We start from the raw sequence: 27,377 nt of genomic DNA on the forward strand, positions 1-27,377 counted from the left end.
TAATTTAATTTAAATAAATTAAAACTGAAACAGAACCCAGGGGTTTTATTAAATTTGATCCTTTAATCTGAGGTGTTTTAGTAAAGTTACACTGGAGATTTTCTGTGCTGAATCCAGTCGGTTCCTATTTAGGTGCAGTTCCAGCAGGAAACCACTTGAGGTCAGTGTTGCTACAGACTTCAAGAATAAATATCAGAATCGTTCTAACGACTGCAGACCGATCGCTTGCGTCCAGATTAAGTTAATTACATATGGATTGTTGTTTTCCGGAACAATTAAAAAACAACAACAACAAAAACAAAAACATCACAGATTATGTTTTGTTGTATGTATAACTTCACCCGACAACTTCATTGTGCGTTCAGAGGTTTGTTAGAATTAGAAATAGAATAAAAATTGGTTTGAAAAATCAACTTTGTGACCATCTGTATATGCTAGATTCTTTCCAGCTGTTCTACTTTCCTCCATAGTCTCATATCTCACAATCATGCAAATGAAGAGTCGGTACAATTATTCAGTAAATATAAGCCGCTTTGCCTCAGAACCCCCATCCTCCCTCCTCCCTCTGTCGTCCTCCCCCCTCCTCCCACGGATGATGCAGGACAGTGTGGCTGGTCCTGAGTTCTGACTCCAGACGGCCGAGACCATCAGGAGCACAGTCTTGAATTGAGCGCTGGGATCCGATCTTCTGTCGCCTTTCCTCCTGATCTCTCTGCGTTGACTCCTGGCACTATGACGGAACTTGGACTCACTCGTTTTGGATGAAATATAACAATGGTTCGCTTCAAATGTAACGTGACATTTCCACGGAGCTGCAGCTGAGATTTCAATCAAAGTCCGACTGGATTCTCACAGCATGATGGATACAAATGTCTTGGCTGTACTGAAACTTTTTGTTGTTGGGATTTTGGGTAAGTAAGACTGATTTTTCTTATGTTTTATAGGTCAACAGATGAAACCCTCCACTTGAACAGCACACTAACCCAAGTTCTGGTGAATTTTGTTATTTAAAATGTTTTATTACTGTGCTTATCTAGAATATTAGGGTGGGTGGGGGGGATCAGAGTGTAGAATTAAATGCTCCAGTGTACTTTACTTAAAATTGTATACCATGCTTTCATCACATTATGTACCCCTCAGTGCTGCCTGAGTGTGTCAGGTTGCTAAGTGTGCATAATTAGGATTGCTAAGAAGTATCAGGACCAGGATATGCAGTGCTGCGCCATGCCATCACGCCCCACTGGACAGACCTGACCTATATTCATGGCCAATGGGAATTTCTGGATCTGGCTCATTAACTGGTGCTACACTGATGAAATCATGTATGAAATTTTGCTTCATGCGTTGCAAAGAAGTGACGGATGAATTCAATGCCTTCATGATTCACATGAGTTTAACGGTTGTTGTCACCTTGTGCTGAAGCTTTGGACATGTCCCGTTCTGCACTGATGCTGGAGTGATACCTTGTATTGATTGAAATATGTCAAAGCATGAATTTGCCCAATCATGTTCTATAGCAGCACAGCAGGGCAGAAAGAACAGTGTGACTCAGTGATGAAGAGGAGTTCACATGCTGAGCTGGTTTACAGCAGGAGGAGCTGGTGAAGTAGGGCGAGTGTTCTCGAGAGCTGATGTTCGGTATGACTCTGATTGAACACACCGGGCTTCCTTCCACATAGACCCACCAGCCAGGGGATACAGGATTTAAAATTCAAGTTGAGTGGTTCACAGAGACCTGAGACTCAGGATTTATCAGTGGAGGACTGCCACTACTCACCTGTCATCTCTGGAGTGGTAAACCAGAGGATCGACAGATGACAAAAGCACAGACCCAACACACTTAAGGAAATCCTTTTTGAATTTTAAATAGTTAATCGTATAGCAGGGAGAAGGATGTGGTCGACATCCGACTAAGACCTTCAGCCTAGACGCTCCTGGATCTCTGCCATTCAACAGCTGTGGCCCTCCAGCATTATGACGACAAGCTGAGAAATGGCTTAAAGGGTTCCGTCTGAAAGCAAGCTTTATTATCAGATTTTAGCTTATTTTTGTAGTGTAATGGAAAACAGGAGAAAAAAGACGTTTGATCAAACTGACCCTTATCGGTCTTGATCATCCAAAAATGGATAATGGCGTGAGTTCACTGCAGCTGCTGCTATTAAGATGATGGGAGATATATACTGTATTTCCATGCTCTGAAGAGTAGCAGTGGTTTCCTGCAATAGCTCACTTCAAGTGCAAAATAGTTTCCCTTCAAGATGCAGCGGTGTCAATGAAAAATGAAATAAAAGCCATTAAAGGCAGTCATTCGGATTCGTTGCTTAGAGTCCGAGACCGACATGGTGATGAAGTAGAAACTAGAATACCAAGCCTCCATCTGCAGTGAGCGATGGCTGTGAACATGTGCTCAGCCCTACAGGCTCCTCATACATTCTCTCAGCAAACACACATGCCTTGAGGGTCTTCTGTTGTGCTGCCATCTGAAAAAAAAATCTTCTTGTAAAGCAAAATGTTACTAGAAAATGATACCCACAGGCCTATAATTAGATATAAGTGTGTGGAGCTTATATCTATTCACATCTGCGTCCACGCGCTTAGATGTTCCTGCTCGTGGTGTTTATAACCTGCGTTCCAGGAAGGAAATGACATCCAGTTCACAATTCAAAGCGAATGACATCAGGGAAATGGCTGATTCTGTCTTTGCACAAATTCTGTGCAACAGTGTCATTGGTGGAAGTTCACATTTGAAAAATAAACAGCAACAAACTGTACAGTTACAATAAGCAGTATGTTGTTTTATATGATACTAAATGTGGACAATGGCTGCAGTTTTCCTTTAGAGCAGACACAGGCTGTTGTAAACTAATGGATCTAGTAATATCCAAGAACTCACAGCGGACAACAAAATAATAAATACTGAAGTTCCTCAGTCATAACGGAGTCAGACGGTTAACGGGGGTGAGAAGTTTGGTGAGATTGGTCTTCAACCAAAATCAATGTTTTGTTTAATGCAGCAGGTCTTAAACGAAACACAGTGGGTTGAACCTGGGGATAATACTGGAGTCTCTGGTCTGGATCTGTGTTAAATCTTTTATATTACACGGTTGTGTGGTGGTTATCACATCCCGCTCTATGCAGACCTTTGTCCTGTGAAGAACTGGTAAGCTGCCTGTCACCCACATGTCAGCTGGAATCAGAAGCAGCTTGATGTTATTGGGTCACTGCCTTCCACCTTCAAATATCTACAGGGGGAGACATTTAATATAAATTAATTTGAAAATGAGAAATAATTACCATACAATAATGTGACACGTGCACCTCCGCAGGCATTCAATACAAATAGTTTCCAAATGGTTGATTTTCCTGTGAATACAAATACTTACTGGTTGAGAGTCTCTGAAAAATCAGAGGCTATAGAACACATTCAACTTTTGGCAAGCAATCTCTGCTCTGTGATTGGTTGCTTTAGATTTTCCGGCTTAGATCTTTACTGACTCTAAACCAGAAACAAATAGAAACATGGCGACTCTTCTTCCTTGGTGTGGACAGTGGAACAGGTAAACCATGTTTCACTGATTGAATCTGTGGTCTAGAAAATAATCTTGAAATATATTGTGTAGTTTTCATCCTTTCCAAAGATTTGTATGACCATATGATGGTATAAAGACAGCAGATGAATGAATTTCATGGGTAAAGTCTGGGAAACGGTCCTGAGATGAGAAAAAAAACTTTCCATTGTTGTTTAGCTGGTCAAAGATGGTGGATACATTCAGCCTGCTCTGCAGACGGGTGTGTCTTTGGACCCAACTGTTATTTTCCTCCTAGTCGCTGGAGTGAAGCCAGTCGTCTGCAGAGCTTATTGATATCAGGACTCGTATCTCCTGGAAGGCACAGACACGGGATGTGGAGCTCTGGCCAGCACACCAGTGCAGCTACGCTAGGCAAAGAAACTGGTAGATATACAGATATAAATGATTTAGTCCACATGATTGTACATGGTTTATTCTGCCATTATGCACCTGTAGACCTGACATTCAGAATCCTGTCATTACCCATCACACAAGTGTAGCACAAGCTGTTTAAAAGCAGTATAAATATTTTAGTTGCCGGTTAATGATTCATGCAGCAGGAGGGGTTTTAACTTCATCTGTCCTGCTCATGTCATAACCTAATGCTGAGGCCCTGCTGACACAGCATGTGTTCCACAGACCACAGAGCGCTTTTACACTTTATAGGTGCCTATTAAGCAGCGGTGGGGCGTGCATTTCTCATCCAGGCCTTCACAGGCATCCTACTTTTTATTGCATAAATGAATGCACCTCATAATACCATCAATAGGACACCAGGGATCACAAATTCATACAGAAGCACGCTTACACATATTTCATCACCTTTGTAAAGGCCAGGCAAGCAATGCTTACTTTTAAGCATTCACAATTTGGATAAAAAAACTATGATCACAGATACTGTAGAAACTCGAACATAAAAGGTGATTTTAAGAGATTAGCCAACAAATTTTTAAAAGTCCATTAAAAGTACGCAATGTTAGTTCAAACAAGTTTGTTCCATAAACTGTGCGTTGTCGCTGTTATATACTGTATAAGACACCAGAAGAGGATAACGAAACAAACTGTTCATTAAAAATAAAACAGATTGTTTGCTTTTGTTTTTGAGAACATGCAACAGCTTAACAATCAAAAACGTTAGCTGAGCTACGATTGAAGTGACGATTGAAATGTAGATGAACAAAATGGATTTTTAAAATTTTTAGTAGTTTTTGTCATTTTATTTCATTACCTTTGATTTATTGTTAACAAAATAAAATGACCAAAAATTATTAAAATAAGCATAAAATGCTTTATCCCACAGTGACCTTGATGTTGCAGAATTGAGATCTGATCGGCTTTCTCCACTAACTGCGTCCGCTACAGCACGCAAAAGCCTGCTGTGTTGATTCTGAAGGCTTTAGGCAGATTTCATGCAACCTGACAACACGAGCTAGCTGAAATATGATTGGTTTAAAACTCTACCATAATGTACAGCCGTGGAAGCAGCACAACCAGGTGGCTATTATATGACGGAGAGAGAATAGACCGTAGAGAATTTATTTTTAAACATATTTACAGAAATAATTAAATGTACTTTTCTGAGTATGATTAGGCCAGCAGAGAAGGTCTTGCTGGTTCTGATTGCTCACCACAGCTATTTAGTAGGGCTGTCAGTTTAACGTGTTAATCAGATAAATTACGCTGCAAATTAATGCGCTATAAAAATTAACGCAATTAATCATGAGTGGCAAGTCAATGCGCAAGAATTTTAAATTTGGCCCATTGAGGGACCCGTAGGCTGCAGTGGTACGTCACTTTGTACCTGCGCCACTAGTCAATAGCAGAGTGACTGATAACAGAGATGGACGCGACACAGGAGAGCGAGGCAAGCCCACTCGGGTGTTACATACACAAATCACTGTGTACGTTTGACACATCGTGTCAATTCGTGATGAACCCCGCCCCCCCTCTTAGCCATCACTGGCTGCAGGTGATCACGCTACATCGATTAGCCTACCTGTGCTACAGGGGATTTTGCGCACTCAGTAGTTGATTTATGCCTGTCATGAGGGTACGTCATCGGATTGCTTTGTTAATATTTTAATTCATAGTAACTATGTTGAGCAAAAAAAGAAAGTGGTCGGACGAATATGTGCAACGTGAATTTACATGTACTGTATAACAGAACGTGATGGGAGTCAGCGTTCTGCACGATTTGCAATGTCAAGTTGAGGAACTCTAGTGTGGCACTGGCAAAAATAAAGGAACACTTCCTTAAGCTGCGTGGAAAACAAAAGAAACAGACTTTGCTGTGAAAATGACACCAGAGTAGCACTTGCCTAGGTGAAACCACTCATATCTGAACTGGTCTCTCAATTACAACAGCAGAAGTCACACAGATTTGCAGGTCGGTCATTTCATGTGAATTAATGCACTATCTTGGTTTTCTGTGAAAAATGTGACATTAATGTACAATTCATTAAATACACCATTAAAACATATACGTCTGCCTTAAATTTGAAAAAAATAAATTATTTTATTTTATTTTTTTAACCAAAGAAGGGTTTGGTGAGTGAGCATATGAAACTGGCAGGGTTTGGCACCTCCAGCAAGGTTAAGAACTACTGGCTTGTTGGCATCTTGCTATTGATGTTGGCTTATTTAGAGGCCTGTTATACTATTCATTTTGAATTGCTGTATTGAATCAGCTTTAGTATTCATTTTGATTGAGAGTCTGCTTATGTGTCTTTTTGAGACTCAGCCTTATTTTATTTCTGAATTTTATTTATTTTATTTTATTGTATTTGTATTGCATTTTTGAGAAATGTTTTGCTGATGTGCTTGACCTTTTTTCTTTTGAATTTTATTTATAAAGCCCACTTAACCAATAGAAATGTGTATTTTAAATCTTCTCTTCTAGGTGCATTCTATGGATTAGTCATGCACTACAATTGTGTAATGTCCTAGAATTCAAATTCTTTATTTGTGGGCCTTTAGCAGATAAAGATTGACATTAAAATGTGATTACTGTACTTAATTAATTACAAATCCTGTAATTAATTAGATTAATTTTTAAAATCTTCTGATAGCACTACTATTTAGTAATTTCTAACCACTATAACTCATATTCTGAATGACTGCTCCTGATTTGAAAGTGTCAGTCATTCTGACACAAACTGTACAAATGCAACAAATTATAAGTCATTTTCATGACAATTTTTCAAAGAAAAAAAATCAATTGAATAATCAGCAAAATAGAAATAATAATAGAGCAACAATTGTTGTTTTTTTGTAAGTATGAATGATGCAAATAAAACAAATGAATATTTTGAAGAAGCAGGAACAGGATTATCTGGTGTTCTGGCTCCTCTAAGGAGCAACGGAGCTGACAGAGAGGACGTCTGTCAAAGGCCAGCAGATTTTCAATCTCACCTGAGAGCAAATGGGAGAGAGGGCCATTAGACTGAGTGTGCCACTGAAAACCAAACCTGAAGACTGAAATAATGACAGATGACAGACTGGAATTACTTAACAAAAAGATCATTGACTAATTTTTGCTCATGATTAGAAGTAATGAGCAGAACTAATTTCATTCAACTAAAGAAAAATGTTCAAGTGGTCAGGCAAAATTAACAATTTAAAGTAGTTGTTAGTTATTTTTCCTGAAATTACATGGAAATGAAGGAAGCTGTGATTTTTATACCAAGGCTTTATTATGTGTCTAATATGCAAATGAACAATGTGTCATGATTCTTCCCTGCACCCAAAGACCCCACTCACATGCTGAGGGCTGCTGTTCAGAATGCAAGTCCACGGATACAGGACAGAAGTGTGTGTTTGAGGGAGAGAGCTGGCCTTCTCCAGCTCTCTTCAATCAAATAAGGTATATATTTTTTAACTTTTTATTGCCAATATGAGCCACAAACAGAAATCCACTTTTATCTCCTGTTTTAAAATGAGAGTGTTCAAAACATCACCATCAAGCTCACCATCAAGCTCACCATCCATCACCCACAGTGAATATTTGTCTGTCGTGTCCCCTTCATTCTGGTCACTGTAGAACTGAATACTTGCTGAAGTAAGACAGTTATGCTAAAACTCCTTCTCATTTTTTTTTGGATCATGTAGCTCCAGTTTATTTGTGCTGCTGATTTAGAACAAGATCATATCTCCAGTGGTGGAATTTGTTATTTGACTGACAACAAAAACAGTCGGATGGCCTGAACGGGTAAATTATACAACATCTCCAGGTGCATGATTTCAACAGCCTGTTAGGCAGTAATTAACTACCCGTGTGGATCAATGCAGAGATTGGCATTTAATTAACATTTCAAGCAGCCTCTTCATCTCAAAAACAGATGTTAGAGTTCCTTTGCCCTTTATTAAAATTTGCTCACCATCATCTGAACCGGTTTATTTAGTTGGCAGTAATGCATTACTCAGGGACTGCATGAAAGTTATTTCAGGATGGTGCTTACAAAAATTGATTAATTGTTTTTTCTCTTTGCCAAAGGAGAGAGTCAAACTGTGTTTTTGCAGTACTTAGTAAACAGGATTCACAGTTGTCTAATCAATGGTTATGTTAGCTGTAGCTGGGTTTATTACCGGGTTACAAGTTTATTACCGGTGTGGTTTGATTAGCTGAATCATCATCATACCTGTGTAGCTCCTCTTCAGCCACGGCTTCATTAGAAGCACTGGCATGGCATCATGGGTAATATAGGGTGCCAGATTTTTACACGGTAGAAGAATATATGGGATAAAATAAATAAAATGATGAAAAAAATAGTAATGAACTGTGTAATAAAGTAAAATATATATTATCAAATTTGACAAGAATGACAGTTTTATGGTTTGTGTATTTTAGCATCAATTTACTGTAAGTACTCCTGCAGGAATCAGTTTGTGTAGTTATTCATACATTGCCATCGCTAGATCATTACAGAGGAAGCAACCAGCCAAATTAGCCTGAGTTGCATTTTGATTTGTATTTAGCGAATACAAATCAGCTGATAGTGATACTCTGTATAATTGGGCTCTACTGTGTTGTGGTTCACTGAGGTGTTGCATGTTGTGAAGCTCTTAAATTGGTTGAAATTCTCCTGTCTGTCCTCCCTGTCTCCGATGCAATGTTGAACTTGAATTTATCACTACTTGCTTTACTCCCTCTTCCCATGCTGTCGTCGTTTTTGCCCTTTTGTGTCTCAGACGAGCAGCTGGTTGGCACGGTCCCGACTGCCTTCAAGGCCAAAGTCTTTAGAACTTCAACAACTGACAGAAACAACGCCTTGTTAGCCTTCTTGTTCCTTTAATCTGTTTAGGAAAAATGGTTACATGTTGTTCCTCATTTGCTCATTTGGCAGTTGTAATTCATCTGTGATTACATACCGAATGGATTTTGACATTTACTGGGAGTATGATAGGTCTCACCTCTGAATCAGAGCATTTTCTAAATGACTTTTGTAACTCGATGTGAATGATTCGGCCAAGCCCTTATGTGTTATATCAAATTCTTTTGGTTTCCACCTCCATGTGTCTTTCTATTAATCTGTCCATTTGTGTGTGCATCACTTCTTTAATAGGATCGTAGCCAATGCTGGAGTGATAATGCATTCCTCTGCTGCACTCTGGCTTTTATCACACAGCTTGTGCCAAGGGCTTGTGATTAATGACGAGAACAACTTGACATATTCATTATTGATCAGCTGCGTGGGGGGTTATATTACTGCAGGGGAAACTGCTTTGTTTGAAAAATACATTATATTTAACAAAAGTGGATTGGTTGTATATGTCATTCTGACTCATAAGGAAAAGGAAAATTTCTTGCAGACACAACATCAATATCAAAGTGAAAAAGCTTGTATTCATACAACTTGTTTATCAGGCAGGAGTAATCGGCCCATTGCATGTGAATCTCTAAATTTATAGTTTGTCTTTGTTGTGTAGCCATAACATTTACTTGTGCCAGAAGCATTTCATGTTTTTCGGGATTGAGAAGATAATTAATGTGTGCCTTAATGTTAATTCAAACAACAAATGTTTGGTGTTTGTTGGGCTAAAGCCTTCCAGTGGAGCTCGTTTTTGTGGTTTGCGCAGAGAAAGAGAAGATGTGAAGTGGCTTTAGGTTCCTGTTGGCTGTTTTACAATCAAACCCTCAACCTGGGCAACATATGTGGTAAGAATACAGATGAAAACTCGATCTGAAGTTCTTTTTTTCCTTTCATCCGTTAAAAATAACTGTTAGGAATCCATAAAGTGTGCTGACTCTGTCGACTCACCTCTATCTTTATCTGTCACGAACACCCTGCCTCATTGTGTAACGGTTTATGCACAACAAACACGCATTTTCACAAATCCTAAAAACCTTTAATGAGATGGTTTCATTTAAATCTTCCACTACTGACAAAATGTTCATGAAATTCTCAGTGCAGCAGCTCCAGCTCTCCCACAAGCAAGCATGATAGCTCATAGATGGATTTGCTCCATGGGGACACATTCTGCTGAAGCGTGGCTGTAATTTTCCTCTCCACATTGTAAATGGACTGCATTTTTGTCCCACAAGCTCTTCATGATGTATTGCATTCGGTCAAAATGTGATGCCAAACACCATCCATGCAATCATAAGTTGACCTCCTCAAACACCTGAGCTGTGACCACCCTCCAGATGGCCCAGAAAGGTTTAAATAGAAAGCATTCCTGTACTGAAAGTCCCAAATAATGGATAGTTGTCTTTTTTTTTTTTTGCCACTGGCATTTTATTTCTGTCTGTCTTTGTCATGGTCATCCAGTGCCCCCACCTCTCCTCTTCCTTCTCTTCCTGCTTTTGTTTGCCAAGTACCCAGAGTTCCCCTCTATCTTGCACATCTGTATCATTCTCCAGTCTCTTCTTAACCTCTCCCCTCCTTGACCCTGTTGATCCCCGTGCATGGAATCTTCCATAGAAACAGCCTTGATACTTCTCAGGCAAGAGAGAAGGGAGAGTCCTCCAGACTATATCAAGAACTTTAAGCAAAGAAGGGATTTTTCCATTGTGGTTTCATTCCTTACTCTAGTTTTGGCACAGCCTTCATTAAAAAGCAAGAATTTCATATTTCCTAGCAGGATTTTCACTTTTTTAATTACCATAACTCATATTTCTTCAAGCTGTATTTTTTGTCTTAACATCTCTCTTATCTACAGAGATTCTGATTTATTCATTTAATTTTATCTTTAATTCTGCAGACACATGCGCTAGTGGATGAAAAATCACATGGCAGTTAATAGATGTGATCTGCTCTCTCTTTTCAACCTTTAGTGAAATAACAAAACCACGTTGAGAAGTTTTCATTTTTGAAAAGTCTATATGTGTGTCTGGTAGATCTATTTCTCCCCTGTGGCAGTGGGCATTTTTAAAAACAACGTTGAACATTTGAAACCTTCACTGGACATATTTCTTCCACAGATTGTACAGGTATATAAAATGTTCATGATGTTTCAAAGTTAAAGCAGAAACTATTTAGAAGGACAAAGAGTCTTGACTTTAAATAGGATACAGACAACACAATAGTGTATCACTGATTCACATGAAACCTTTAATTTACATGTTTCATGAAAAATTTACAACAGAAAAAAAAAAACACTTAAAAAAACAGGTAATCAATCATGACTCGAATGAATACTAATGCTTTTTCTAGATAACACTCTATCTGTTAATTGTGTGTTGTATGTTGCAGGTTAAAAACATGATGATGATGTCAGTCATCTTTTACAATACAGAAAAATAATTATGCTGTCATAACCTGTGCATGTGAATCAACCCCCACGCTGCAGCAGGGACCGTACAGACTATATATCGACTATACTGGTTTACCATCAGATGAGAACGATACCAGTTTGTCAGACTGAGCCGGGTCTGGCTCTGAGTCGAGATTGTTTTTCGTGCTGTTCATGGTGCCGTGGTTCACGACAGGAGGAAGAATCTTGTCAGTAAGTTTGCTAGCAGTTTGCCTTCTCCTCTCTTGTTTGAACTCAGAACCACAGATATCCGCTGTTGCCACGATATGCAGTGTTGTTGGGTGACCTAACGTGACCTGGCCAGGTCAATGTTTCTATCACAACAACATCCTCTCCTTGTTATTATGGCAGATGAGGACACTGTGGGGGCCACTTATGGTGGACCTTTACCGTGAGGTCATCCATTTTCCTGTCAGAGAGCTCAGCTGATAACAAGGATGAGTGACAGACAATCACTGTCAGTCAAAGGGTTATTAATGCTTGAAGGTCAAACGCTTTGGGAAGCTAGTACAATCAGTGTTGAGTTTTATTTTTCTTTTAACCTGAAAGACATTCTTACCTTATTTCAACATAACTTAAGCGTTAACACATTGTTTTTTATACGCCATGCAGCAAAAGTATCACAAGTTAAAAAAAACAAGGGTACAAATGAACTACAGTTTTTGGATTAGTATTTCTTCATAGCATAAAATTGATGGAAAATTCCTACCTCCATGTCAGCATCCTTTTCAGCTAAAGATAAAATAAACTTCCTCCTGGTGGAGGAGGTGCGGATAAGTAGCGACATCCTCTGTTTGACTGCGAGAATCCGGCAAACACTTCAGCTAATGTGTCTGAGGCTCCCAATCATCTGATTTTGTTTGTTCATCAGCTTTAATTTGAGGAAGGTAATGATGTTGAGGCTTCAATGAGCTCTGCAGTGGTAATGATGCATTCACATGCCTCGTGAGGCATTTTTTCAGATGTTAAATTGGTCTTTACAGGCCTGCTTACATTCCTCTGCACCTGACATTCACGTCAGCCCTGATTCTGCTGCGTTTACTTAAAAGGTTTTCTGTTTGTCAGAGTGAAAATGTGGCCTGAAAGATGGCTCGTCTTTGGTTATCTGCCTCAGTGACCCGAGGCGGATAACCTCAGTCAGTGTTAGCAGAGCTGTTTATTTATTTGAAAATGAAAGGGGAAAATGAAACTGAGAAGAGTTTTACCCTTGTAAAAAGAAGATTGTGTTGAAATGTTCTTAACTATATTGGTGAAATAATTGTTTTCATTTCGTATATGTTGCTGTAGGTTCTTTAATTTGTTTTATTATTGTCTATCTTTTGTTTGATCTCTGCCATACTGCCATAAAAAAAAAAAATTAAATAGGAGCAGGTATCGATTCTTTTCTATTCCTTCAGTCCACTCTGTTTCGATGGCATTAAAGATGAAAGCTAAGCAGACGTTTTTCTCATTGATTCAGATTGAAAACTGAGCCTTCAGTGATATTCAAAGTCCAGGATCTCTCCAGAGAGCTGAGAGGGTGTCAGGGTTTCATTCGCAGATGAGAACGAGCTTCAGATTTAATCTGACATACTGCGTTTGACTGAATCACTTCACACATCCTCGGTTTGATCACAGTTAATAAAACAGTCATCACTACTGGTGTCTTTACATGATGGTGCTAGATCTGTTACACACATTTATCTGTTGTTAATCAGTCCAAAGTTCGTCACACAGTTTATTAATGTATTTGCTTTGCTTAAATGTATTTTACTTAATGTAACTAAATGTTTCCTGTAATCCTGTAATCATGGGATAGGTGTCAGCGAGCTTACAAAAGGAGGAGCGAGAGAAAATAGGATGAGGTCTCCCTGCACGTACAGATCTCTGCTACATTTTGGTTCTTTGGTCTGTTTGTCTGCGTAGAATGAATAGGAAGCAGTGCTACAGGAAGAAGCACACACACACACACACACACACACACACACACACACACACACACACACACACACACACACACACACACACACACACACACACACACACACACACACACACACACACACTGACGTCTGAATCATTTTACTGTCACTGTCTGAAATTGAATTTTGGACAGAAGACATATTGTCCCTGTAGGCAAAGATAAAGAGTCAGACAAGACATTCATATCCTGTTAGAGGTGCATCATTTATCACATTATCTTAAACTATGGAATCATTTTATAATATCAGAAATCAGTTTCAATTTGCTGAAAAAGTAGAGCCACTTCCAAACATTTCCTCTAGTTAAATTGGATCACTGCATTGGTCGCCAGAACTCGGTGATGAGGCAGACCTGAAATCAAATAGAGGTTCTTAAATAAACTTTGTCATGTGTGTGTGTGCGCGCGCGTGTGTGTGTGTGTGTGTGTGTGTGTGTGTGTGTGTGCTTTAAAACTGAATGGATAACTCTATAAATTCAGACTTTCTTTCATCTCCTCTTTCCCCTCATTTATATTTATCTCATCAACCTATCAGGGGGTGACACATGGAGGTGTGGCCAGCTGAGCGGATATTCTCCTGACAACCTGTCATCTACCCCTACTCTGATTTAATTCTCTCCTACTTTAATATAGCTCTGTTGGCCTCCATGAATGAAGTTTAAAATAATTTTAATACAGCTTTAATTGAATGTAGAAGACTGTTGTTGCAATGTCATTATTGCTCATATAGCTGCAAATATTCTGCTTAAGTGGAAAATGTTTTTGGAACCGAATATAATAACTGCAGTCTGTCAGAATGCTAATTTCAACCCCTACATGCAGAGAATGTAACAAGTTCCCTGCAATATGAATAATCCCCCCTGACACAGCACATCACAAAACAAATTAAAAGAAAAGAAAAAGAGGCAGGTTGTTTGTCCTTTAGTTGTGTTATAAAAAACTATGTTCATTCTAAATCACTGCTTCAGTGTACTTTCAAATTACAGCATTCCTTTGCCAAGAGGCTTTAATGTACAATTTAATTTGAAGCCTTAGTGAAACTTTTTCTATAAGCTATTAAAATGTTAATTTTCCTGTAAGGTACCCTGCCTGGACTGTGATATTTTTTAAATAAAGCTTTGATGCTTACATGTAATTGCTTTCTTTTTTCTTTGTCATAATTGATTGACTATGTCATGAAAAGCTGGCCTTGATCCATGACCAATACACACACAGTTGTAAGGAAAGGCTTTATTAGCGTAGCCGTGTGAGTGTTTCTTGTCCCTGCTGTGCTGCCCATCCTGTTGCTTCTTATCATCTGCAGCTCTGTGATCCTCAGTGAGGAAGACTCACTCAAGTATAGCTGCAGAATGGATACTATGCACATAAGCCATCCATCCATGTGTGGTTCATGAAACATTCTACAATTAGTTAACATTCACACACCAAAATTAAAAAAAATAAAATAAAATAATGAGAGGCTGGCAGTAATTAATGCAAAACTACTTTCTAAGTCTTTGATGTTGTCAAAGAAACCAAAAAAGCCAGTTGGAGAACACAGATTTTCAGTCATGTTTCTGACACAGCTCAGATCACTCGGTTCAAAAGTTGCTTTCACATCAAGTTACTGCAAAACAACATCTTCAACAAACAGAAAGAAAAAATAACCACTTCAATCTAGAGGAGATAGAAGACTGTTGTTGCCCTGACAGGTTATTGGTGATGGCATTCACTCTTTCACGACCGGCTAAGAAAAACTCTTCTCTAGACCATAAAACACACTACACACATTCTGTATAGAAACTTCAAAACTTCAAAAATAACTTGATGACTGGCTGTGAAAGTAGTCGTTTTTTTTTAGTTTGTGCCTTACGGCCTGAAAATTTGTAAGTAGGTATGGGTTTAAGATCCAAATCAGGGCTGTTTTACCATCGTGTTACTTCTTGTGGCAGAGAACGTTTTTCAGTGAACTACACAGTTAGCAAATAGTTTAATTCCATGATGCATTTTTCTGCTAAGGAGCCAAAAAGTCCTATTTTCATAGGATTCAATGATGACTGATATCTAAATAAGAATGAGTTTAGGGCGTAGAGCAGTTTATTGACAGGGAAATAAACTCACTTATTCTCTTCGTTATGGGATGATTGCCATCACTTTACTTTTCATTGAAATATGAAGCAACAGTTAGCTGTAATATCTTAAAAACATTCTCCTCATAACAGCTCAGTTCAATTTACTCATTATATTTGTTTAATATGTATAAAAAAACCCCAAAATAAAACATAATGACAACACATTGTGACTTTAATATGTTATATGAAGTGTTTCTGACTGCTGTCATCACTTTCACCACCGACATGGTGGGATTTATTAACTCATCCAGACTGGAGGATGATTCACATGGAGATTTATGAAGCATTACAAATTTTTTGACAATAAAATTGCAAATAAACTCCTTCTAATTACTTCAAATTCATCAGGTGGCCAAATGTCTCTGAATGAATGCTAATGTTGCTCCATGTCTGTTATGACAGCTTGTTATTGACAGTTTTACAAGGTGACGATAAGATTGTTAATGTTGGGGTTCTGTTTAGAGCTTGTTCCACTAGCAAAAATAATAAATAAATTAATACATAAATAAATAAACACATACATAAATATATAAAATAAAATAATGAAATGAAATCAGTTAATGCTGCTTGGAAAATTTGTTCTTTCCTCTGGAGTGGAGGAGGATTCTTTTTAAATACGCAGTGCTTTTGGTTTGGCAAACCGTCATCTACCAGGATTACAGATGCAACAAGCTTCTATAATTCCCGTCCTGGCAGGACTGAGGCAGCCTATAAATTAACCTGACCTCTCTAACATGTTCAATCACTGCTGATGTGTCTGCTTCTCTCAGTTTGAAGGAGATTCAGTTCTCTTCTGTAATTTATGCAAGCAGCCATTTTTAAATAGGTTGGTTATAAAAGACTATAAAATGTAAAGCGCTCTAAAAACACATGATTGGAAGATTATTCACAAGCAAGAAAACAAGTTAGATGTTTGAAAGACAATATACTCATTTCATAATTATTTGGTTTGTTTTATATTTTATTGTACCATATGTGTTATTAATGTTCTGCTGACACAGCTAAATGAATGACTGATTCCAGTTTACTCTTTATGGACAACTGCACCGTTAAAAAATGTGAGCTTCTTAATCTTTACTCCCACATAGAGGAGAGTTAAAAAAAATCTGGATGATTTAGGGGAAACAGAAAGATCTGACAAGGATCTATGGAGTGTAAATGTGTGAACTTGATTGTACGACATCATGAGAAACGAGTACATTTTTCTTTCTCTTTATAAACAACCAGATGACGTGGAAACTGTTACGCCCAGCAATAACTGTAAATGTCTTGTTATTGTCCTTTAATGCGGTCCCACACGGACCAAAGGGCACAGGTGGGCTAATTGATTTAGCTGATGCCTGGGCAGGAGCTGAGGCACTCAAGATATATTCATGTTGGATGTTAAGCACAATATTTTATATTTGGACTTCCCTGCATGAGGCTCATTGTGAGGAGGAATGAAAAAGAAGAAGAGACCCATGGGAACTAAAAGGCTGAAAGCCAAGTTTTAAAGGCACACAACTTTCAAAGTGCTGGGTAATAATACCGTAATATTTGATTTGATGGATTGAATTATACACACAAGCACAGGGCTACTACTTTTTTCTTTTAGCTCTGAACGCATCAAAAAAAAAGTCTTACGAAATGACTTTCTGTCAATGTGTCTCTAAATTTCTCCGATGACCTTTTAAAGAGTGACAGGAAGTGGATTTAATGCCTTGGGATAGCAAAAAAAAAAAAAAAGCAAACATCTCAGACAGTGTTGTTAGCGGTCTCTCACTCCCCTCAGTCCTGTCTGATAAAGCTGGGGGTGACTCGGCTGTCACCTCCAGAGCCCCTTTCACTGGAAACGGATTGTGTGAGACATCCCTATCATCTTTTTATTCTATAGCAGGGAGCTTCTACTAGCTTTCTCCCTTTTTGTTGAAACTCACTGACAGGATGTCTGTATACTTAATGTTTAGTGCAGTACGTTCCCGTGTGATTTATGAAGATTTTCCAAGGCGTTTGGGGAAATGTAAATTACTAACAGGAGTAGAACTAGATGAGAACATTTGAAGGGAAAAAGGAAAGCTTTTTCCATCCAAGTATGAAGATAAACCCCCTACTTATAATGAGGGGAAGTTTTCAGGCCTGTATTCACTGACATTTTGCTGACTCATTTATTAGAATTCTGTCATAATTTAGGAGGATTTCCATCCCTCTTTAATCCTTAAGAGAACCCTACACAGACATCCCTCTTTAATGTTTAAAGATTGATAGAATATTAACCTTTAAATTAAGGTGAATATTTGAGCAATTTTGTGTTGAAGGGGAAATCTTACGTTTTCCCTTCAACACAAAATACCTGTAAACCATTTTCCTTTACATTTATTTTCTAACGGTGTGAGGTTGAACCCCCCCCCCCACACACACACAGAAAACTCAAAACATAAATGACTCAAATGCTTTGTTCTAACTATGAAAGACACAAGCACCATGTGAAATAATCTGATCACATCACAAACACGCCACCTCAAAACATCCTCAAAGAGGAAAGTCTCTATATTTAGCATGCTAACTTGGTAACAGTCTTTGTCCTGCAGGGCGTCTTTCAAACTGACTGTGCTTTGTAAGCGTGGCGCTTCAAAAGGAGATACACCTTCCTGTGCAGCAGCATGTTTAGCTTCAGTCATTCGTGATGCTCTGCTGCTGTAACAATGAGCTGCCATGTGGCTGTTTGGATCAGAGTACAGCCGTTCTCCCTCTAACCAACATGGAAATGAGCAAAAACATTGCATGTAACAAGCAATGGTTTGATTCAGTTTTGACGATGATCACACATTCAAGTTGACTTTTTTGCAGCCTTCAGTTGTGTTTGCATGCATTTTATGGATGTTAGCCAGTTGCCTGAAGACATGAGAGAATTTCCGCAGGACCAGACAAACGGTATTGGTATCTACCTGATGATTATTAAGCCTTTTTCAACAAACATCACTAATTTACTGGGAATGATGTTAGTCTAAAGCTGGTATACCCGATGTTGGCATAAACATCCAAAAAGAGAGAAGTCATTTATGTTGATGGTCACACTGAGTCACAAAAGTCTTTGGTGATCAGATTTAACACTAAAGTCCAAGTCAAGTGACTCTGGACCAGACAAGGATTGCTTCTCATCTAAGATTTCCACGATGCTGTTCCTTCTTCTGTTCACTCATCCATGAAGCAAAATCTGCTGACAAAGTGCTTCCTAATTACCTTAAGTGATCCCTGTGCCCATGTGATTTACATAGTTTTGAATATGAAACATGACTAATGGGGATATTGAATTAGCAGCAACATAACAGACTAGATGAAGAGATTTGAATTGGGCTCTTGGACATTATCTGATTTGTTATCTGAAATGCTGTGGGGTCAATTAGGAAAGAAAGACCGAGGAGTTCATTATGATTATGTGATTGTCATCTCTGCAAACTGCAAATTTACATTTGAGGGTTTAGCATGCAGGCTAATCATGACCAAATGTATCATCTCTAAACTTATGGTTTGGTTTCTTTACAGTCAACGCCTGGATGATGAGAGGGTTGTTAGGTAAGAATATCCATCCGTCCATCCATCCATCCACCCACCCATCCATCCCTCCATCCATCCATCTTAAGTAGCACACAGGAACCCTCTCCTGTTCTTTGTCACCTCTCAGCTGCAGACAGCTTCCACATAGAGCCCACTACCCCCTGGTTGAGAAAACACTGCAACGAGTCCCGCCTGCAGTGGGAGGTGGAGGCCTGTGGAGATGACTTCAAGAGAGACATGGGTCTCATAGATCCACAGTATTGGTGTAACCTCACATACTTCATCAGGTACGTCAGTATGTGCTCTTATTTTGTTGAACAGCTGTGCAAATAGTTCTGATGAATAGTTATGGTGATAAACCTCTTGAATATTTCATTTGGAACTGTTTACACCTTTATTTCTGGCAATGAACTATCTGTTCCGATCTGATTGTATCTGAATAATGTCGTTTTTATGGCTAACCATTTTTCTCCATCACCCCTTGACATACATAATCAGCTCAGCTGCACACCCTTTAGAAGTCCTTGTTTGATTATGTATACCCCACAAACGGGATTATCAGCAGCACCAAACATTGCTCATACTTATTCATGTTCTAAAGAAAATTTCTGTTCAATTGTATCTTAAAATATGTTGGATCACAAAAGAGAAAATGAATCCCTCCCCTCATATTAGAGACCCTAAATTCTGCCTTTCATCCTAAAATTAATCGTAGATATTCCAGAGAAATCTTTTGAAAGCAGGATGTGATAAATGTAATTTCTCTTAATACGAGTGACCTGGTGCAGATATTATCTGACAATGACTGAAAAGCAAATATGGTGAATGAGGAAAATGAGGCTAATTGAGTAACTCTGATGTACACGTGTAATATTTTTTACAAGCAGCAGTATGTAGTGAAAGCTATCTAACACCTGGGAACTGAAAGTGTTTCATGATATTTCATGATTTTTATGTTTTTCTTTTCTTTTTTTTATTGCTCTTTTCTCAAGTCATGCTTTGCCTTCCTTGAATACAATATTTGTTTAAGTTGTTCTCAAGCTGATGCTGCCCCGAAAGATCAGAAGAAAGGAAATCCATCTCTGGTGTTATCCAGCTGGTATGATTGGGAGAACAATTCCATTTCTGCTTCCCAACAGCAGAGCTGTTTTCAAGAAACATCTGAGCCCAGACCACCCATCCACATCTATCTCTATCCCAGTTTCACCTCATTCCTCTCTCTCACCTTTGCCCTTTTTTTCTTTAACCACAGAGCCAGAAGGGGTGGGATCCAGGGCCACGAGACCGGTCTAAGGCAGCATAACACACACACAGGAGTATAATTTTAATGCTAGAATAGTAACACAGAGTTACAGAGTTTCAAGAAAAAAATACTGAAGATTCTGAGAACCACTGTCTTCATCCAGCTGTGCTCTTTTTCACTACTATATCTTTCCAGGAAAATCTGTTGGAGCTTCATGCTGTTTTCTATTAACACAATGTTTTACACAGATATTGTGTCACTGATTTATTACAGCGCTCAGCAGTTGAAGGAAGGGAAAATGTGAGACGAAGGAAAGCTGTCTAGATAGAAATAACTACAAGGACAGTCCAATGTCAGAGGAACACATGGAGCCATGTGGTGGTCTGCAGTAACAATGATCAGGGTAAACATCTGGGAGGCCAGTTAACAGCTGATGCCCGCATTCTGACAATGACTGAGTGTCAGCTATTGGTCTGGCTATCACACGTGTCAAGGCTAGATGTCGAGGTCAAGAATGTCATCAGAAGACAGACATAGCTTAGGGTCCATGGTGTGAGTGAATGAATGAAGCCTTATGTCTTTTGTGAATTGATGTTCATGGACGGATGGACATGAAAATAGTGCAAAAAATACCATAACCCAGCATGGTTGTAGGTATAAACGTCAGTGTTGTTGGATTAATCAACCACATGGCTTCTAGCGTATCACTGGTTTCACTGATAGTGATAAACCTGTAAAACCCGAATGTTTTCTTTATCTTTTTGGAGTATTTTAGGGTCATTCAGATCATTGTTTTTCTGACTTGCAAGTCAACTGCTAGTTAACCTGCAATGGTTTGTGGTAAAAAAAAAAGAAAAAGAAAATTACTTGAATACTAGAGGTCTATCTTCAAATGACCAAACAAATCATTGAACGTAGTGGGACCCTGCTTAAGGCTTAAAGATTGGAGCTTGTCTCTCCTCCACTTGTCTCTCCTCATGTGCTGGAGGTGTAAATATGCACAGTTATTATAATGAGTCCACTTTTCTCTCAGACCTCCACTCTCGTATTATTTAGCATAAACACAACCAAGGAATACAATTTATTCAGTAGTACTTCAAATATGTGTTCTGAACCTGATGCTGATCTGACCATGGTTCTCACATCATGAGTTTCTATGGATTTATAAGAGTCAGAACCAGCCTCAACCAGTTCTTGTCTGGCATTAATCTAATGTGACTGACATAGTCACACAGTAGGAAGCAAAGAGCGACTGGCCTCTCATGAGAAAAGTTATTCCTTTGGGAACTTTGTGTATAACTTAACATGACGGTGGAGGTTACACAGATATTCTCAGCTGGAGGTGAAGAAGGGTAAAGAGTGGAAGCACAGGAAGAACCAGAGGCTGGTGAGAAGGACTGAGCTTGGAATGAGGTGGGCCTCATGTTTAAAGTAGTGGTGACCCTTACAAGACTTCCTCTATTTGACAAATGAACGCTGCAATACCCCCCCCCCCCGCCTCTTTTTCTCTCTCTCAGTGTGCACTTACACCCATCAGTAATTTACCATTACTAACATATCGATTTTCGAACCTAAGCAGTTTACAGCTGCAGGAGGTGCATGCCTTAATGTTTGAACAGTGTCGATGGTCTAAATAGTTAATGCACACCATTCACTATTATGGTGTGTGTCTGTGAGCACCAGATGCTGCCCTAAAGCCATTTTCAGAAGCCACAGCCTATTCCTCATACTACCAATCACAGCTAATTGATCATTTAGTTGAGCAAGCACCATTTTAAATGAGTTATGTTGCACAGTGGTTCAAATCACACGAGGGTACGAGGGGCTGAAAGAAAGATTCTGTATACACTATTTTGTTTTTATGATGTAAGTCATAGTGTTACAAAATGCAATTTTTTTTTCCAATTGCAAATTGGATTTTTCAAGTAATTTAATAGATACACAGTGGCAGTATTCAATATGCTATTGTGTGTCCGATGTGTGCGTATTTTGTGTGATACAGAGGCAGAGGGGGTGTCAGCTGTATTCCACTTTGAACCAGATCAAACTATCATTAAGTATTTTTTGGATGTTGATGAAAACGTGTTAGCTGCATCTGGGATAAAGTATCAGACAAAATATCAATTTATTTTTCTCTCTCCTCTTATTTTTTGACACCCCCAAATATTACCTCTATTTTTAATCTCTTGGCAATGGCATAAGAACTTATCTTTCTTTAGCTTTTGCCTGTTTTTCCATGATTAACATGCGTAACACGCTGAAGTTCTTGCTGGCCTAATCATACATTACTGCTGAGTTCAGATTTAAGAGGAAGCTTTTATCAGTAAAACATTTCTTATCAGTGGCATGCGGTGCTTTTTTCCCCTAATGTACTTCACCATACCTGTAAGCAGCATCCACACAATGTACTTTTCACCAACAGCTTGCAGTGTTTATATAGCATGAATCACAGCACTTAAGCATAGTGTTCTTGAACAATGGCTTCACTTTGGCGCCAGTTGGTACCTTCAGTGTGCTGCTCACATTTTTGGTTGACGCAGACTGATTTATGAAATGACATAATGGCTTTTTCTATAAAAAGTGTGATGAATAAATACAGCACTTTTTTCATAATACCATACATGTCACTTGCAAGTCACATGTTAATTTTAAATAGTATTTTTTCTATAAAATATACATTTTAAATGTGTAACACTGCCAATAATTCACGTCAATGTGCCATATTTAGATCCTGCTCTATAATCAGTTTCATCTTCACAGTAGTCACTGTGTTGTGATGGTAGCAATACTGAAATGCATGAATGCTGTGCCCTCTTTGTAGTTTTAATAATCACAGAGTGGATAAAGCTTTCAGTCAAAAAGATGTTAACAAGACGTTTCATCTTCACTTTTGCAACCAGCGTGGGTGCGCACAAAGACGAAATAACTGAAGCTCTCTTCCACATATGTCAAAGTCAAGGCCCGCAGGCTAGATCTGGCCCGTGGCGAATTATTTATGGTCCGCAGGATGACTTTTAATTACTAGTACAACCAGCCCGCAGGCCAATGCAGCGGTAGTGAAAGTCACTGCAGCGCAGCAAGTGGGTTTTGGGTTTTAATGCCTCACGCCCTATGCCAGCTAGATAGGCTCCAGCTCCCTGTGACCCACTACGGCGGATAAAGCGGCAGAAAATGAATGAATGAATGTTTATCAGCAGGGCGGCACAATGGCGCAGTGTGTAGTGCTGTCGCCGCACAGCAAGGCGGTTCAGGGTTCACCTCCCGCTCCGTGTGGAGTTTGTATGTTCTCCGTGTCTGCCTGGGTTCTCTCCGGGTTTTTCGGCTTCCTCCCACCTCCAAAAACACGCTTCAGGTTAATTGACCGGTCCCAAATTGATCATAGGAACAAGTGTGTGCGTGGTTGTCTGTGTCTCTGTGTGGCTCTGCGGTGCACTTGGCCGGAGTTTCCCCCATCTCATGCCCTAAACCAGCTGGGATAGGCCACAGCTTCCCTTGACATGTGACAGCAGATGAAGCGGTCATGACAATGGATGGATCGATGTTTATCAGCAGTCAGGGTGGAGGTTGAATGTAGCTGCTCCCCTCAAAAATGGCTAAAAGAAAGGTGGACGCTGAGAGCAGAGGGTTTCACGCCAGGTGGGAGCAGGGTTCATGTTCAAAGAGCTAAATGGTAAACCTGTGTGTCTTCTGCTAAGTTTGCACGTTTCATCCCCGACACAATTCCCCAGCTGCGCATCCAAACTGCTCCGACGCTCTTTATGTTTGGCACATACCTTTATGAACAATTGTTCTCTCTGATGAAGCTGAACAAAACATCACACAGGAGCCATCTGTCTGATAAACACTTTTACTCAATCCTGAGGATTTCCTCAGCTCAGGCTCTGAGCTGAGGAAATCATGAACTTGTACGAACGATGACACACCATCAAATATCAGGGTCAGCCTCAAACAAGTGAGCATCACACAACAGTAACGTATTTTCAGTTTTAAATTCACTTAAATTTTTACATTTGTTTCTACAAGACATGATGTCTCTTTGAAGGAAGTATTGTTTTGTCTGTGTGCCATAGATTTTTGTACTGTATTTTATTTATTTATATTCAGTATTTCAGTTGAATGGACTCAGGGAAAATTGCGGATATGAGCCACGAGAAAGTAAACAACTGACTGATTTTTATTTTACAATTTGAAAGCAGTGTTTGGAAGGATTGTAAAGCAGCACAATAATTAAAATTTTTTTTTTTGCACTTTAATGCATTATTATTGTGCATGCACAATATTATTATTGTTCATGCAATAATGCATGCACAATAATGCATTTAAGTCTAAAATGCATGCAATTTCATTTATGCATTTATCTTGATGTTAAGGAACATATTTTGTCATATTTACAACATATTTACTTTTTTGCTGTTGGCCTGTTGAAAACGTTTCCGCTTGAACTGTGTTAGCTCTTTGTTCAGTGAAAGCAGCGAACAGCACTGAATGCCTGGTGACAGAGAGGAAAGCAGTCAGGTTAAACGTGAAAGGTGTTATATTACCAGTCACAATGATGGATTAGTTTCAGAGCCTCCAGTGCTTTAACACTTGCTAAACGTTTTGTGCCGTATTAAAGGGTTGCTTTCGCTCAAGAACAAAATAAAGAATGCCTCTGTTAAAGCAGATCTCAGTAGAGATTTACTTCTAATCTCTCTTTTCTCTTTATCCTGTTTTGCTCCCCAGTGAGTACCACCTCTTCACCCTCTGCACGGAGGCCAAGTCCCAGACCGTGCACTGCTACTGGCCCAATCCGCTGGTAGAGGGCTACATCATCCGCATACACAAGCACTTTTTCGCCAACTGCACGACTCAGCAAGTGGAGTGGGTGGATCCACCAGATGACACGCTAACCATCCTGATTCTCATTCCTGTTTTTCTCACCCTGGCGATGATCGCCCTGGTAGTCTGGTGTAGCAAGAGGAGCGATATCCTGGTTTAGGAGCGGAAGAAAATTGTAGCAGGTGGAGTCGATACGGGGAAGATTGAATTAAAGTTCCACTAAATCTATACTGTTCAAAGGAGTGCACAAAACTTGTAACTCTTTGCTTCAGTTCGTCAAATTACCCCCAAGTGTTAATAAACCTCATGATGGCACAAAGTAAGTTGTGCCTGACAGTGCAAAGTAACACCATGTTTCATATTTTAATATATTACGTGTAATTGTACAAAGTTCTTGTTATGATTCATCATGTTCAATAGTACAATAATTGTTTCTGCGTACATGTAGAATTTTATAAATTCTACACATTCGCTTGTTGCACAGTAAATTTTGTATGCTGTTGGAGCTGGTAGCTGGTTTGCTTAGCTTAGCATAAAGACTGGACGAAAGAGGAAACAGCTAGTCCGGCTATGTCCAAAGGTAAAACAAAAAAACAAAAAAACAAAGAAATATCAGCATCTCTTGAGCTAATTCAAACACTATATCACATCGAACACCAAACTGTAAAAAGAATTTGTGGATTGTTAGACACTGTACTTGCTGTAGTCACTGTCATTGCCTGGAAAATAGTAGTGACTCCAGGGACGTAACTATAGCTGACAAAAAATCGGCATGGAATAATCTCGTAAAATCACAAACCATCACATTCATACCAGTTGGGACTGAACGCATAATACACATTATTTATGAGACATAGAGTTGCTGGTGAATATATTTTGTCACATATTGATGGCTGTTTTCTCTCAACTCCATTATTTAAGCTAATCTTGGTGAGGACAAGAAAGGAAATTTCCATGACTGGCAGCCATTCCTTCAAGAGACAAAGACTTTTCTCATTTGAGGTAACCACATATTTGATTAAATGATCAGTGGGATGATCAGTCAAAAGTTGTAGTGTCTAAAGCTCATCAATTCAGACTGTTGACGTGGGGGATGCTTGTCAGATTACTGTTTAAGGCCAAAGCCTTCGCCAAGGACCAGAAGCAGTGACCGAACTGTTATTGGAATGATGCCCCTAGAGGATGTGCTAAATACTTTCACACGAATCTGCATGATGACTTGTCACAACTGGAGAGGACACGCTGGTGTACAACCCAAAGACAAGGCAGCACGATGATCGCTTGATTTTGGGACTTCAATTTCTTTCTGTCACGGTGTAACTTATTGGATTCTGTTGGATATGGTGTTAATACTCACAAAGAGGAGCTCTCAACAGAAACAGAAACCATGAACTCACATTGAGACCTCACGCTGTACAGTATACTCTCTGTCTGTGCTGTCTACTGTATCTGCATTACACCCTATTGTTAATCAAACAAGTGACACACACTGATGATTGGACGTGAGTTCACGTGTGAAAGGTTTGATTTAAAGATTGAACCTCGTCTTTTTTTTGAGACAGTCCTCACTGCCATGGGGCAAAAATAAAGCAAGTGTTGCTTTTTCATTATCAACCAAAGCATCGCCAGTACAGTGCGCCCTCGTTCTTTGCGGTTATTGCGTTCCAGGAACCACATGCAATAAATGAATTTCGAGATAGAGCAACAAACTATTTATCGTATTATTTACGGTAATTAAAACATTTATGAACCCTCCCCATACTGATATTAAACCACCTTCTATCTGTATTACCTTTTCCCACACTTTTATCGACTGTTTAAAGCACTTTTGTGTCTCACGCAGTCTGAGACTCACGGAACTGAGCGCACTTCCGGATGCCGTCAGCCAATAGAATGCATGTATGGTATCATGTGACTGCCTACCAAAAATCCGTGATGAGGTGAAGTCGCGAGGGCGCACTGTACACTGTTGTATGTGGAAACCCAGCAAATGTACCTGAAATAAATGTCTGTCAAACATCTGCTTGCCCTTCATTACAAGAACAAGTTCATACACAAACAATAAACACTTGATATGTTTCTGTAGTCAGTCTGATAAACATGCTTATTTTTTGTGTTTGACTAGCCAAAGATTACTTTGCCAAATGCATACAGTAGACTACTGAGAGGTATCTGAAAGATTTGTTTTGACAATTTTTGATGCATTACTATTTATTTTTGAATGTTCTGCCTTCATTGAAAATATTAAGTAAACTGCTGTGCTGTACATCCAGAGTGCATATGGGGGTAATGAGATAAGCTATTTTGTATGAAGCATCATTGAGTATGTTTTGATAATGCATCGCAGCCTGTTAAAAGCTATAACACACCATAAAACTAATCCTTGCTAA

The 27,377-nt window shown here is 39.1% G+C and overlaps 1 protein-coding gene across 1 annotated transcript; it reads left to right on the forward strand.

Annotated features, from left to right (window-relative positions):
* Window positions 1-641: 641 nt before the first annotated feature.
* On the forward strand, window positions 642-27,377 carry LOC137587517 (receptor activity-modifying protein 3-like). Its single transcript, XM_068303968.1, has 4 exons — window positions 642-911; window positions 18,915-18,944; window positions 19,054-19,213; window positions 24,892-27,377. Exons 1-4 carry the CDS (start codon window positions 857-859, stop codon window positions 25,145-25,147), a joined length of 501 nt encoding a protein of 166 aa, XP_068160069.1. The 5' UTR covers window positions 642-856; the 3' UTR covers window positions 25,148-27,377.

The sequence above is a fragment of the Antennarius striatus genome, chromosome 20, assembly GCF_040054535.1.
Source record: "Antennarius striatus isolate MH-2024 chromosome 20, ASM4005453v1, whole genome shotgun sequence".
In the NCBI taxonomy this organism is placed as follows: Eukaryota; Metazoa; Chordata; class Actinopteri; order Lophiiformes; family Antennariidae; genus Antennarius; species Antennarius striatus.